Source organism: Mus musculus, chromosome 12, assembly GCF_000001635.26.
Source record: "Mus musculus strain C57BL/6J chromosome 12, GRCm38.p6 C57BL/6J".
In the NCBI taxonomy this organism is placed as follows: Eukaryota; Metazoa; Chordata; class Mammalia; order Rodentia; family Muridae; genus Mus; species Mus musculus.
The window spans coordinates 37,153,536-37,167,922 of record NC_000078.6 but is presented as its reverse complement, the minus strand read 5'-3'; the positions used below and the strand labels follow the sequence as shown (position 1 = coordinate 37,167,922).

Below are 14,387 nucleotides of genomic sequence, written 5' to 3'. Positions count from 1 at the left end.
AAAATAAACTATCAAGAGTTGTTTAGGTTTTTTATGCTATTTAGTTTTAAAGGTTAATGTTCTATTGCAACATGGCATGGCCTATTCTGACCTGTACAGACAACTAACCTTTTATTGCACCAAATGAGGAGTGCTTAAATATAAACACAGGAAGTATTTCACCATTTGCCCACATTATTTAAAACAAACTGTGTTTTTAAAGTAAACAGGGGAGTATCAACATCACAAAGCATTCCTTTTTAAAACTCAGTAAATGCACCTTTCATTTAAATATCTATTTTTTTCATTTTGATAAACAAAGGTTTAATCATTGAATAGTGGAGATTTCTAATTGGTAATTGCAAACCATAGGTCTGGACAATTCAAATGTTAAATGAAGATTGCTGAGCTATATAACAAAATAAAAGTCCGGGCAATAAAAACACCCACGTTACCTGTCTTTCAGTGAGGTCTAGATTCACTGCTATCTCATATCTTCTCAGTCTGGTCAGATAATTATGATGGGCAAATTCTGCCTCTAGTTCTCTGATTTGCTCTTTGGTAAAAGCTGTTCTTTCCTTCCTAGGTTTGCTGTTCACTTCTGACTTGTAGTTTCCTTCCTGGGAATCTGGGGGGAAAGTGCAAGAAGATTGGTGTTAACACAGTCATGCAAAAGTGTGCAACCATACTATTCACAGTCACTGAATAATTACTTCTCCAAGTGCTTTGCTAGACAGGACTGACAGTGAGCAAAGACATTAAAACAGATCACACATCTCCAGAGTGAGATAGGTTTCTCTTCTCTCTCTCTCTCTCCCATATATATATATATATATATATATATATATATATATATATATATATATATCACACACATATGTATATATGTATATATATGTCTTTCAATCAAATATCACATATAAAATTTTGTCATTTTGCTGAACAAAAGATTAATCATTGAGTAGCAGAATTTTTATTTGCAAATTATAAATCCATAAGAGTATATATATTGGCTTTCTGATAACTCATAACATAATTGGTAATGTTATTCATACATCTACAAACTATGAACATGGTTTTTACATTCTAAAGTGATACCGTGACAATAAAATAAACCAAATCATCATCAGAAAACAATTGTAGAAATAAAATGGAAACCCACCAGACAGGAAATTTTAAGGTAAATAATTTTGGATTCACTCTTGCTCAAATCTAAGCTGACCAGGTATGGATTTCTCAGAGCAGCAGGAATAGCAGTGGGCTCTCACCAACTTCTTGGCACGTTGGTTCCTCCCTTTACTGTAATAGGTGATATAGTAGTTTTCCCTGGCTGGTCATTACTTATGTCCACTTCTTCAAATTGTCACTTACACTCCATATTGGCTGGGATTCCCATCTAAGCTGGGCAAGGAATAGTCTTCAATCCAGGTCAAAGCATGTTTTGTGACATACAGCCTGATTACCCTTTAGGATGCCACTGGGACTAAAAGAGTTTATAACAGTTGCCAGCTCCTAAGTAGGCATGTTTACATGAAGATAACATACCTGGTTCCAAGTAGAAACTAGAGCTCACCAAACACTTGTTTTTAACCCAAATATTTGTCGGTAGTCACACTGTTGTAGCTTTGAGCTGTTCTGGCATGATGTAAATAAAATTTCCAAGTAATCCAATTTTTCACCCTGTGGGCTATTCTGGCAAGCAACAAAGTCACATCATGGAATATTTAGTTTTCAAGTCCTTCTTCTAAATCTCTCCACGCTCACATGAAACAAAAGAGTTTTGCCAGCTTGCAGCTACTCTCACTGAGGTATTGGCTGGTGGTTATTTATACGGAGACAATGGTATTTTCCATTCAGATAAGCAACTCTGGAAACTAACAGCAAAGCAGCAAGTTTTTCTTCATGAGGAGTTCGATTTGAGTGACTCACAGTTCACACATTCCCATATGTAAGCATGAATGAACAAACTCACATTGGGAAAAGCCTATTAACTTCCTATTAACTTGTATTTATTTTTTCTTTCTTTGACATTGATCTCCTCTAGCTTTTGAAATATTCCAGAGTATTTCATAAATATATCACATAGACACAAAACATGTGATACATTTATACATACAGCCATTATGAGTAGAAATATATAACAGTAGATTTATATAGCTAGTGAATGGATTTAAAGAAAAATCTGGTTATAATTCACTACTTCAATCCACAATTTATGGAACGACTGAATCTCAAAGCTAAATTGCTAAGGAAGAGAAGTCTGTCAAGCAAAAGGAAGTGAGATATGCACATTCATATTTTCAGTAATTGAAGAAACCATCATTGAATTGAAGCTAACCTTGAAGAAAAGCTACATGCTTCTTAGAGAAGAAAGACAATTGAGTTAAGTAACACCATTGTCCCTTTACATGCTGAACACTTTCAATGGTGGTACATATAATTCTGCAGTACTATTAACTCACAATGCCCCTAAGCTTCCATTAAAACAAACAAACAAACAAGCAAACAAACAAACAAACAAACATGTTCGTTCTTATAACTCTTTCTTTTGGAGTGTGTTTCCCACAATCTTGAGTTTAAATTATCAAAGTAATTATTTGCTAATCCTGAGTCCCCTATCATCTCCAGACTGCCTATTTATTTATTTAAATTTATTTATTTATTTATTTATTGATTGATTTATTTTACACTCCATATTTTATTACCCCCCTCCACGTCCACCCCTCCGACTGTTCCACATCCCATACCTCCTCCCCACCCCCTGTCTCCACATGAATGTCGCCACCCCCCTCACCCCACCTGACCTCGAAACTCCCTGGGGCCTCCAATCTCTTGAGGGTTCCAGCTCAAGGGGAGGCACCAAGGCCTGACACTATTACTGAGGCTATGGAGCTCGAACACAAAGGGACCTAGCATGACCACACTCCTGACAGCCTGCTTGCTGGAGAAATGGCTAGGAAGTTTGGATGAGGCTTTTGGCAGATTTCACATCAGCCTCCATATGTTTCACAGCTGTTTCAACTAAGGCAAAGCTCTATCTTCTCCAGCCTCCCACATCCTTTGCCAAATGGTAGGTGTGGAAAGGGGAATCTGGAACGTGCCTTTCTTCTCTACCACCATGAACACAGCCTCAGCATTTCTACAACAGTTTTTCATTTCCGGTACTTTCCTGTACCGGTGGGTGCACCTTTGCATTCTTGCTACATCTAAGATATGTTGACTTCTGTTTTCAGGCCTAACATTTGGCTACTGGGAGTATGTTAATTGAAGAAGTCTGCTCTTTCTGTGTGGGATTGACTCTGCCCTCTGAGGATCATTTCTGCCTAGTGTTTAGAACAATTCTACATGTGACATTTCCCTCCCCTTCTTCAGTACAAAACATAGTTCAAGGGCAATCATTTTTTTTAAGACTAGTAATATAAAATATCAATATTTTCATGAATAGTACAAAATGGTTTTTAATGTAAGTTAAGAAATAAAAACATGATGAATATATAACCCATAATTTTACCATGTGCATAAAAATTTAAAGTTAAAGACTTTAGTTTAGAATGACAAAGAATTCTGATTTTCAAAACTATCTCAACATCAATTTATCTATGCTTGCACCCAAAAGAAAATAATGAATGAAGCCAAGTTTGACTTTGTTTCTAGGGATGTGAAAGACAGAAGCAGAGAGAAATTACACAAAGAAACACTACAGGCTTATTCCTAAATTGATACAAATTTAGTAAGTGAATTAGATTAGAAAACAATTCACAATTTGCATTTAAAAAATGTCTACCTAAGTCCTCACACATTAGATATGGCTTCTTTCCTGGAGCAGGCAACGACTTTGCCTTGGCACCTCACTGCAGTCCACAAGTAAACCTGAAAGCATTGTAACACAGTGGATCTTGCTTCTTCCTGTCTCCTTTGTAATTTTAAGATGATTGCAGTTAAAGGAATTTGGGACAATTTGAATACAGCAACTATTCCTTCATTCCACTTACGCCCTTGAGTTTTTGTATTTGCTCTGTTTTCTTTGTTGCCCATGCTTTGCCAAGTTCCTTCACTTTGAGTATGGAAGCACTAGTGAGCATTTTCATTTTAATCATTGCCTATCACTAAGTAGTATCTTCTAATTGGAGGAATTCAACTCAATGGTTCCTTTTCTATGCCATAAACATAATGTAAAATCCAAAAAAGAATTAGATATGTTGATAAAACTTTACACCAAAAGTAATGTTGTTATTCATTTCAAATATATTGAATGCGAAGGATTTCATTAAGACACCAACACAAAATATAAAAGAGCCAAAAATACAGAATACTTATACAATCACTTTATTGAAATTTGGCATATGTTTAATACCTGAATCTTCTCACTACAACTTTTAAATTGCTTAATTCAAAATTCAATTTAGTACACATTCTGGGTAAGATGTTTGCAATTAAGAATTCCTAGGATGTCAGGACTCAAATCTATAATTCCAGAACTACTGAAGGGGCTGAGGCCACAGGATGGACACCAGCTGGACTCTAGTCAGGGCTTAAGAATGAGACTGTCTAAATAAAATTAAATAAGAATGAAACAAGGACAACAACAACAAATCACCTCTGGTTACAAGGCAGAGATGATGGTATGAAACTGCAATCCCAGGACTCAGGAATTAAGACAGAAGGATAAAATAATCGAAGAAGGGGGGGGGGTAGTAGTAGTAGTAGTAGTAGTAGTAGTAGTAGGAGGAGGAGGAGGAGGAGGAGGAGGAGGAGCTGGTAAGAAAGAAGAAATGAGGAGGGAGTGAAAGAAAAGACAGGTGTGCCATTAAGCTGCTAGTGTATGCTCTCTCCAGTTTCTGTTTGGAGGCACTCAAAGCTATGAGTTTTCCTCTTAGCACTGTTTTCATTGTGTCTCATAAGTTGGGGTATGTTGTGGCTTTATTTTCATTAAATCCTAAAAGTCTTTAATTTCTTTATTTCTTCCTTAACCAAGTTATCATTGAGTAGAGCTTGTTCAGCATCCATGTGTATGTGGCCTTTCTATTATTTTTATTGTTATTGAAGATCATCAGCCTTAGTCTGTGATGATATGCTAGGATGCATAGGATTATTTCAGTCTTCTTATATCTGTTGAGGTCTGTTTTGTGACCAATTATAAAGTCATTTTTGGAGAAGGTACCATGAGGTGCTGAGAAGAAGGTATATTCTTTTGATTTAGCAGCTTGACAGCACAACTGAAAGCTCTAGAACAAAAAGAAGCAAATAGACCCAAGAGGAGTAGAAGGCAGGAAATGATCAAACTCAGGGCTGAAATCAACCAAGTAGAAACAAAAAGAACTATACAAAGAATCCTCTGTTCATTTTAGCACAAGGAGAAATGCTGACAGATTTTGAAAGAGAATTCAGAGCTGTGTCCATGAACCCCAGTACACCTCCTATCCAGCTTGTGTCGGCCAGCAAATGGAGTCATGTGGTATTATTGCATCTTAAGAGAGATGGGGAAAGAAAGGGTATTTTCACAAGTTTAAGATAGTACATGACTTGGCAGTGGCTAGAATATTCTGACACTTCTGATTCATAGCTCTTAATAGAGCAAAAGAAACTTAGCTCTTTTATGACATAAGACAACATATGAATTTGCAGTGCCATTCTAGAAAAATTTGTACCTGTTCTTTTAGTAACTTGATAAATTCCGTTGATGTGAGGCAGACAGGCCAGTTGCTTTTATAACTCAGTCAGTAGATGTCTCTGTGTAGCTTATTTCATGATTCTGAGTTGTCATTTTGTCTAGTCTTCATGGTGAGTTTACTATATTCTTATAATACTAATGAAATTGAACAATTTCTTTGTGTCTGCTTTGCTTCTTTTCTAGGCCGACAGAAAAGAATCATGTAGATTTTCCTTCTGTGCCTTTGTTTCTGCTGCTGTAGACTGGATTCTCAAACTGCTGGGATTCCTCCCCATGCTTTATTTATGGAGAATGGTTTGCTCTGATTAGTTTAATTGAAATCCAGCTTCAAATCAATAAAGCATCGCTCAGTGCTTCTGTGTATTGACTTTCCATGCTCATTTATACAACTCATGGAATCAGTTAGAAGAGTAATAATAGTTGTGTGTGTTTTGTATCTGCAATGATGTCTTTAGGCATGCTCAGATATAAAAGTACCAAACCTAAAAAAGTGTAAACCTAAAAGAATGAGGAGTATGATTTAACACACCTTATGCCTCTGAAAATGTCACAATGAAACACATTGTGTAAAATTAATTTGTCAAAAATAAAATACAACAAATGTATAGGAAAAGGATTAGATGTTAATCCAAATGAAGGCATATATTACACAAAACTAGCATTTAAAAAAAAAACCTTAACAACAATTGATATTTTGAAATAGATCAGAGAACCTGACAGCTTCTGGAACAGGCGGAAGCACAGAGGCGCTGAGGCAGCACCCTGTGTGGGCCGGGGACAGCCGGCCACCTTCCGGACCAGAGGACAGGTGCCCGCCCGGCTGGGGAGGCGACCTAAGCCACAGCAGCAGCGGTCGCCATCTTGGTCCGGGACCCGCCGAACTTAGGAAATTAGTCTGAACAGGTGAGAGGGTGCGCCAGAGAACCTGAGAGCCTCTGGAACAGGCGGAAGCACAGAGGGGCTGAGGCAGCACCCTGTGTGGGCCGGGGACAGCCGGCCACCTTCCGGACCGGAGGACAGGTGCCCGCCCGGCTGGGGAGGCGACCTAAGCCACAGCAGCAGCGGTCGCCATCTTGGTCCGGGACCTGCCGAACTTAGGAAATTAGTCTGAACAGGTGAGAGGGTGCGCCAGAGAACCTGACAGCCTCTGGAACAGGCAGAAGCACAGAGGGGCTGAGGCAGCACCCTGTGTGGGCCGGGGACAGCCGGCCACCTTCCGGACCGGAGGACAGGTGCCCGCCCGGCTGGGGAGGCGACCTAAGCCACAGCAGCAGCGGTCGCCATCTTGGTCCGGGACCCGCCGAACTTAGGAAATTAGTCTGAACAGGTGAGAGGGTGCGCCAGAGAACCTGACAGCTTCTGGAACAGGCGGAAGCACAGAGGCGCTGAGGCAGCACCCTGCGTGGGCCGGGGACAGCCGGCCACCTTCCGGACCCGAGGACAGGTGCCCGCCCGGCTGGGGAGGCGACCTAAGCCACAGCAGCAGCGGTCGCCATCTTGGTCCCGGGACTCCAAGGAACTTAGGAATTTAGTCTGCTTAGGTGAGAGTCTGTACCACCTGGGAACTGCCAAAGCAACACAGTGTCTGAGAAAGGTCCTGTTTTGGGCCTTCTTCTTCGGCCAGGAGGAGGTCCAAATACAAGATATCTGCGCACCTTCCCTGTAAGAGAGCTTGCCAGCAGAGAGTGCTCTGAGCACTGAAACTCAGAGGAGAGAATCTGTCTCCCAGGTCTGCTGATAGACGGTAACAGAATCACCAGAAGAACAATCTCTAAACAGAGTCAACTATAACTACTAACTCCAGAGATTACCAGATGGCGAAAGGTAAACGGAGGAATCTTACTAACAGGAACCAAGACCACTCACCATCACCAGAACCCAGCACACCCACTTCGCCCAGTCCAGGGAACCCCAACACACCTGAGAACCTAGACCTAGATTTAAAAGCATATCTCATGATGATGGTAGAGGACATCAAGAAGGACTTTAATAAATCACTTAAAGAAATACAGGAGAACACTGCTAAAGAGTTACAAGTCCTTAAAGAAAAACAGGAAAACACAATCAAACAGGTAGAAGTCCTTACAGAAAAAGAGGAAAAAACATACAAACAGGTGATGGAAATGAACAAAACCATACTAGACCTAAAAAGGGAAGTAGACACAATAAAGAAAACTCAAAGCGAGGCAACACTAGAGATAGAAACCCTAGGAAAGAAATCTGGAACCATAGATTTGAGCATCAGCAACAGAATACAAGAGATGGAAGAGAGAATCTCAGGTGCAGAAGATTCCATAGAGAACATCGGCACAACAATCAAAGAAAATGGAAAATGCAAAAAGATCCTAACTCAAAATATCCAGGAAATCCAGGACACAATAAGAAGACCAAACGTACGGATAATAGGAGTGGATGAGAATGAAGATTTTCAACTCAAAGGTCCAGCAAACATCTTCAACAAAATTATTGAAGAAAACTTCCCAAATCTAAAGAATGAGATGCATATGAACATACAAGAAGCCTACAGAACTCCAAATAGACTGGACCAGAAAAGAAATTCCTCCCGACACATAATAATCAGAACATCAAATGCACTAAATAAAGATAGAATACTAAAAGCAGTAAGGGAAAAAGGTCAAGTAACATATAAAGGCAAGCCTATCAGAATTACACCAGATTTTTCACCAGAGACTATGAAAGCCAGAAGAGCCTGGACAGATGTTATACAGACACTAAGAGAACACAAACTGCAGCCCAGGCTACTATACCCAGCCAAACTCTCAATTATCATAGAGGGAGAAACCAAAGTATTCCACGACAAAACCAAATTCACACATTATCTCTCCACGAATCCAGCCCTTCAAAGGATAATAACAGAAAAAAACCAATACAAGAACGGGAACAACGCCCTAGAAAAAACAAGAAGGTAATCCCTCAACAAACCTAAAAGAAGACAGCCACAAGAACAGAATGCCACCTTTAACAACTAAAATAACAGGAAGCAACAATTACTTTTCCTTAATATCTCTTAACATCAATGGTCTCAACTCACCAATAAAAAGACATAGACTAACAAACTGGCTACACAAACAAGACCCAACATTTTGCTGCTTACAGGAAACTCATCTCAGAGAAAAAGATAGACACTACCTCAGAATGAAAGGCTGGAAAACAATTTTCCAAGCAAATGGTATGAAGAAACAAGCAGGAGTAGCCATCCTAATATCTGATAAGATTGACTTCCAACCCAAAGTCATCAAAAAAGACAAGGAGGGACACTTCATTCTCATCAAAGGTAAAATCCTCCAAGAGGAACTCTCAATTCTGAATATCTATGCTCCAAATACAAGAGCAGCCACATTCACTAAAGAAACTTGAGTAAAGCTCAAAGCACACATTGCGCCTCACACAATAATAGTGGGAGACTTCAACACACCACTTTCACCAATGGACAGATCATGGAAACAGAAACTAAACAGGGACACACTGAAACTAACAGAAGTGATGAAACAAATGGATCTGACAGATATCTACAGAACATTTTACCCTAAAACAAAAGGATATACCTTCTTCTCAGCACCTCATGGTACCTTCTCCAAAATTGACCACATAATAGGTCACAAATCAGGCCTCAACAGATTCAAAAATATTGAAATTGTCCCATGTATCCTATCAGATCACCATGCACTAAGGCTGATCTTCAATAACAAAATAAATAACAGAAAGCCAACATTCACATGGAAACTGAACAACACTCTTCTCAATGATACCTTGGTCAAGGAAGGAATAAAGAAAGAAATTAAAGACTTTTTAGAGTTTAATGAAAATGAAGCCACAACGTACCCAAACCTTTGGGACACAATGAAAGCATTTCTAAGAGGGAAACTCATAGCTATGAGTGCCTTCAAGAAAAAACGGGAGAGAGCACATACTAGCAGCTTGACAACACATCTAAAAGCCCTAGAAAAAAAGGAAGCAAATTCACCCAAGAGGAGTAGACGGCAGGAAATAATCAAACTCAGGGGTGAAATCAACCAAGTGGAAACAAGAAGAACTATTCAAAGAATTAACCAAACGAGGAGTTGGTTCTTTGAGAAAATCAACAAGATAGATAAACCCTTAGCTAGACTCACTAAAGGGCACAGGGACAAAATCCTAATTAACAAAATCAGAAATGAAAAGGGAGACATAACAACAGATCCTGAAGAAATCCAAAACACCATCAGATCCTTCTACAAAAGGCTATACTCAACAAAACTGGAAAATCTGGACGAAATGGACAAATTTCTGGACAGATACCAGGTACCAAAGTTGAATCAGGATCAAGTTGACCTTCTAAACAGTCCCATATCCCCTAAAGAAATAGAAGCAGTTATTAATAGTCTCCCAGCCAAAAAAAGCCCAGGACCAGACGGGTTTAGTGCAGAGTTCTATCAGACCTTCAAAGAAGATCTAACTCCACTTCTGCACAAACTTTTTCACAAGATAGAAGTAGAAGGTATTCTACCCAACTCATTTTATGAAGCCACTATTACTCTGATACCTAAACCACAGAAAGATCCAACAAAGATAGAGAACTTCAGACCAATTTCTCTTATGAACATCGATGCAAAAATCCTTAATAAAATTCTCGCTAACCGAATCCAAGAACACATTAAAGCAATCATCCATCCTGACCAAGTAGGTTTTATTCCAGGGATGCAGGGATGGTTTAATATACGAAAATCCATCAATGTAATCCATTATATAAACAAACTCAAAGACAAAAACCACATGATCATCTCGTTAGATGCAGAAAAAGCATTTGACAAGATCCAACACCCATTCATGATAAAAGTTCTGGAAAGATCAGGAATTCAAGGCCAATACCTAAACATGATAAAAGCAATCTACAGCAAACCAGTAGCCAACATCAAAGTAAATGGAGAGAAGCTGGAAGCAATCCCACTAAAATCAGGGACTAGACAAGGCTGCCCACTTTCTCCCTACCTTTTCAACATAGTACTTGAAGTATTAGCCAGAGCAATTCGACAACAAAAGGAGATCAAGGGGATACAAATTGGAAAAGAGGAAGTCAAAATATCACTTTTTGCAGATGATATGATAGTATATATAAGTGACCCTAAAAATTCCAACAGAGAACTCCTAAACCTGATAAACAGCTTCGGTGAAGTAGCTGGATATAAAATTAACTCAAACAAGTCAATGGCCTTTCTCTACACAAAGAATAAACAGGCTGAGAAAGAAATTAGGGAAACAACACCCTTCTCAATAGCCACAAATAATATAAAATATCTCGGCGTGACTCTAACGAAGGAAGTGAAAGATCTGTATGATAAAAACTTCAAGTCCCTGAAGAAAGAAATTAAAGAAGATCTCAGAAGATGGAAAGATCTCCCATGCTCATGGATTGGCAGGACCAACATTGTAAAAATGGCTATCTTGCCAAAAGCAATCTACAGATTCAATGCAATCCCCATTAAAATTCCAACTCAATTCTTCAACGAATTAGAAGGAGCAATTTGCAAATTCATCTGGAATAACAAAAAACCGAGGATAGCAAAAACTCTTCTCAAGGATAAAAGAACCTCTGGTGGAATCACCATGCCTGACCTAAAGCTTTACTACAGAGCAATTGTGATAAAAACTGCATGGTACTGGTATAGAGACAGACAAGTGGACCAATGGAATAGAATTGAAGACCCAGAAATGAACCCACACACCTATGGTCACTTGATCTTCGACAAGGGAGCCAAAACCATCCAGTGGAAGAAAGACAGCATTTTCAACAATTGGTGCTGGCACAACTGGTTGTTATCATGTAGAAGAATGCGAATCGATCCATACTTATCTCCTTGTACTAAGGTCAAATCTAAGTGGATCAAGGAACTTCACATAAAACCAGAGACACTGAAACTTATAGAGGAGAAAGTGGGGAAAAGCCTTGAAGATATGGGCACAGGGGAAAAATTCCTGAACAGAACAGCAATGGCTTGTGCTGTAAGATCGAGAATTGACAAATGGGACCTAATGAAACTCCAAAGTTTCTGCAAGGCAAAAGACACTGTCTATAAGACAAAAAGACCACCAACAGACTGGGAAAGGATCTTTACCTATCCTAAATCAGATAGGGGACTAATATCCAACATATATAAAGAACTCAAGAAGGTGGACCTCAGAAAATCAAATAACCCCCTTAAAAAATGGGGCTCAGAACTGAACAAAGAATTCTCACCTGAGGAATACCGAATGGCAGAGAAGCACCTGAAAAAATGTTCAACATCCTTAATCATCAGGGAAATGCAAATCAAAACAACCCTGAGATTCCACCTCACACCAGTGAGAATGGCTAAGATCAAAAATTCAGGTGACAGCAGATGCTGGCGAGGATGTGGAGAAAGAGGAACACTCCTCCATTGTTGGTGGGATTGCAGGCTTGTACAACCACTCTGGAAATCAGTCTGGCGGTTCCTCAGAAAATTGGACATAGTACTACCGGAGGATCCAGCAATACCTCTCCTGGGCATATATCCAGAAGAAGCCCCAACTGGTAAGAAGGACACATGCTCCACTATGTTCATAGCAGCCTTATTTATAATAGCCAGAAACTGGAAAGAACCCAGATGCCCCTCAACAGAGGAATGGATACAGAAAATGTGGTACATCTACACAATGGAGTACTACTCAGCTATTAAAAAGAATGAATTTATGAAATTCCTAGCCAAATGGATGGACCTGGAGAGCATCATCCTGAGTGAGGTAACACAATCACAAAGGAACTCACACAATATGTACTCACTGATAAGTGGATACTAGCCCAAAACCTAGGATACCCACGATATAAGATACAATTTCCTAAACACATGAAACTCAAGAAAAATGAAGACTGAAGTGTGGACACTATGCCCCTCCTTAGAAGTGGGAACAAAACACCCAGGGAAGGAGTTACAGAAACAAAGTTTGGAGCTGAGATGAAAGGATGGACCATGTAGAGACTGCCATATCCAGGGATCCACCCCATAATCAGCATCCAAACGCTGACACCATTGCATATACTAGCAAGATTTTATCGAAAGGACCCAGATGTAGCTGTCTCTTGTGAGACTATGCCGGGGCCTAGCAAACACAGAAGTGGATGCTCACAGTCAGCTAATGGATGGATCACAGGGCTCCCAATGGAGGAGCTAGAGAAAGTACCCAAGGAGCTAAAGGGATCTTCAACCCTATAGGTGGAACAACATTATGAACTAACCAGTACCCCTGAGCTCTTGACTCTAGCTGCATATGTATCAAAAGATGGCCTAGTCGGCCATCACTGGAAAGAGAGGCCCATTGGACACGCAGACTTTGTGTGCCCCGGTACAGGGGAACGCCAGGGCCAAAGGGGGGGAGTGGGTGGGTAGGGGAGTGGGGGTGGGTGGGTAAGGGGGACTTTTGGTATAGCATTGGAAATGTAAAGGAGCTAAATACCTAATAAAAAATGGAAAAAAAAAAAAAAAAAAAAGAAATAGATCATTCTTTCCAGATTAAATTCCACTGAAACAAACACATTCAAAATAGAGGTCTTAGTGACAGACTGGATCAGGCACTCAGAGTATATAAGGAAATCTAACAACTACATACTGCCATCAGGTAAATTCTCCCACATAGTCTATCCAGACAAATCATGGAATTTTCAATATAATATGTACTTCAGGTAAACAACAAATATGATTCTAGTATGTCACAAGTGGCAAATAGAACATGCTTATGTAAAAATATTGTTTATTGTTTGAAAATTCCTTTAATTGGCTACATCTAAAAATTTCTAATTTTAACATATAAAAGGTGGATCAAATAAGAACAGTGTTCACACTGAATATCAAAGTAGAAATTCTATGCCAATTTCTTGGGCTCTTCCTTCAGTAGCAAGGCAGTGTCAATGGACTTGATTACATATCATTAAGTTTTCACTCTATGTAAAGGCACATGATAGCTAACTAGAAGTCAACTATTTGATGACTGCATATTTTTAGCTAACAAATACTGATTTAACAAACAAACATTGATTTGAAACAGAGTTGATGAATTTATTTTTTATGTTTCCTGTGTTTACCACTGAGAAAATGTCCTTTTCATATATGCTATGGTTTGTGCTTTTGTGGTTTTGAGGTATTTCTCTGTGTGAAAACCTCTGTGTCGTGTGCTTTTCTTGGCTTTATTTTTTTTCTGCTTGTTTTCTCTCATTCTGGTTGTTTTGTCTTATTTTATCTTAATTAATTTTACTGTTATTATAGTTTTAGATGCCTGTTTGTACTGTTATGAGATAGGGCAAAAATTATAAATTTTGGTTAGTGGGGACATGGAGAGATTCTGGAAGGGGAAGCCATATATCATAATATATCGAATGAAAAGTATCTATTTTATATTTAAAAAAGAAAAATGGGCCTCAAGTATGGCTGAAGGGCTCATGAGACAGCACTACCATGACATAGCATTTTTACATCTCTGGTGTCATCTTTTAACACAGACACAAAATTCTTCCCTAAATATAGTTTACCTTTTCTCATTAACACAGATTGACTAATGGCACCATTAAAATATGATATTAAATATAGCAAAATGTACAAACAGATTCTTGATCAGTCAAGATACCAAAGTCATAGACTTTAAAGTTTAAGCCTAGTCTCTGCTACATGTGTACTGTTTACCCATTATTCCATTCTTCAGCTCTAACGTAGAATTTAAGTAAATTTGT

The 14,387-nt window shown here is 39.1% G+C and overlaps 1 protein-coding gene across 1 annotated transcript in view; it reads right to left on the bottom strand.

The window, feature by feature from the left end:
- Meox2 (mesenchyme homeobox 2) overlaps nt 1-14,387 on the bottom strand; it is a 70,995-nt gene that overhangs the window by 11,612 nt on the left and 44,996 nt on the right. Inside the window, exon 2 of the mRNA NM_008584.4 lies at nt 435-607. Coding sequence (NP_032610.1) covers nt 435-607 — 173 coding nt within the window. The remainder of the gene's footprint in view (nt 1-434; nt 608-14,387) is intronic.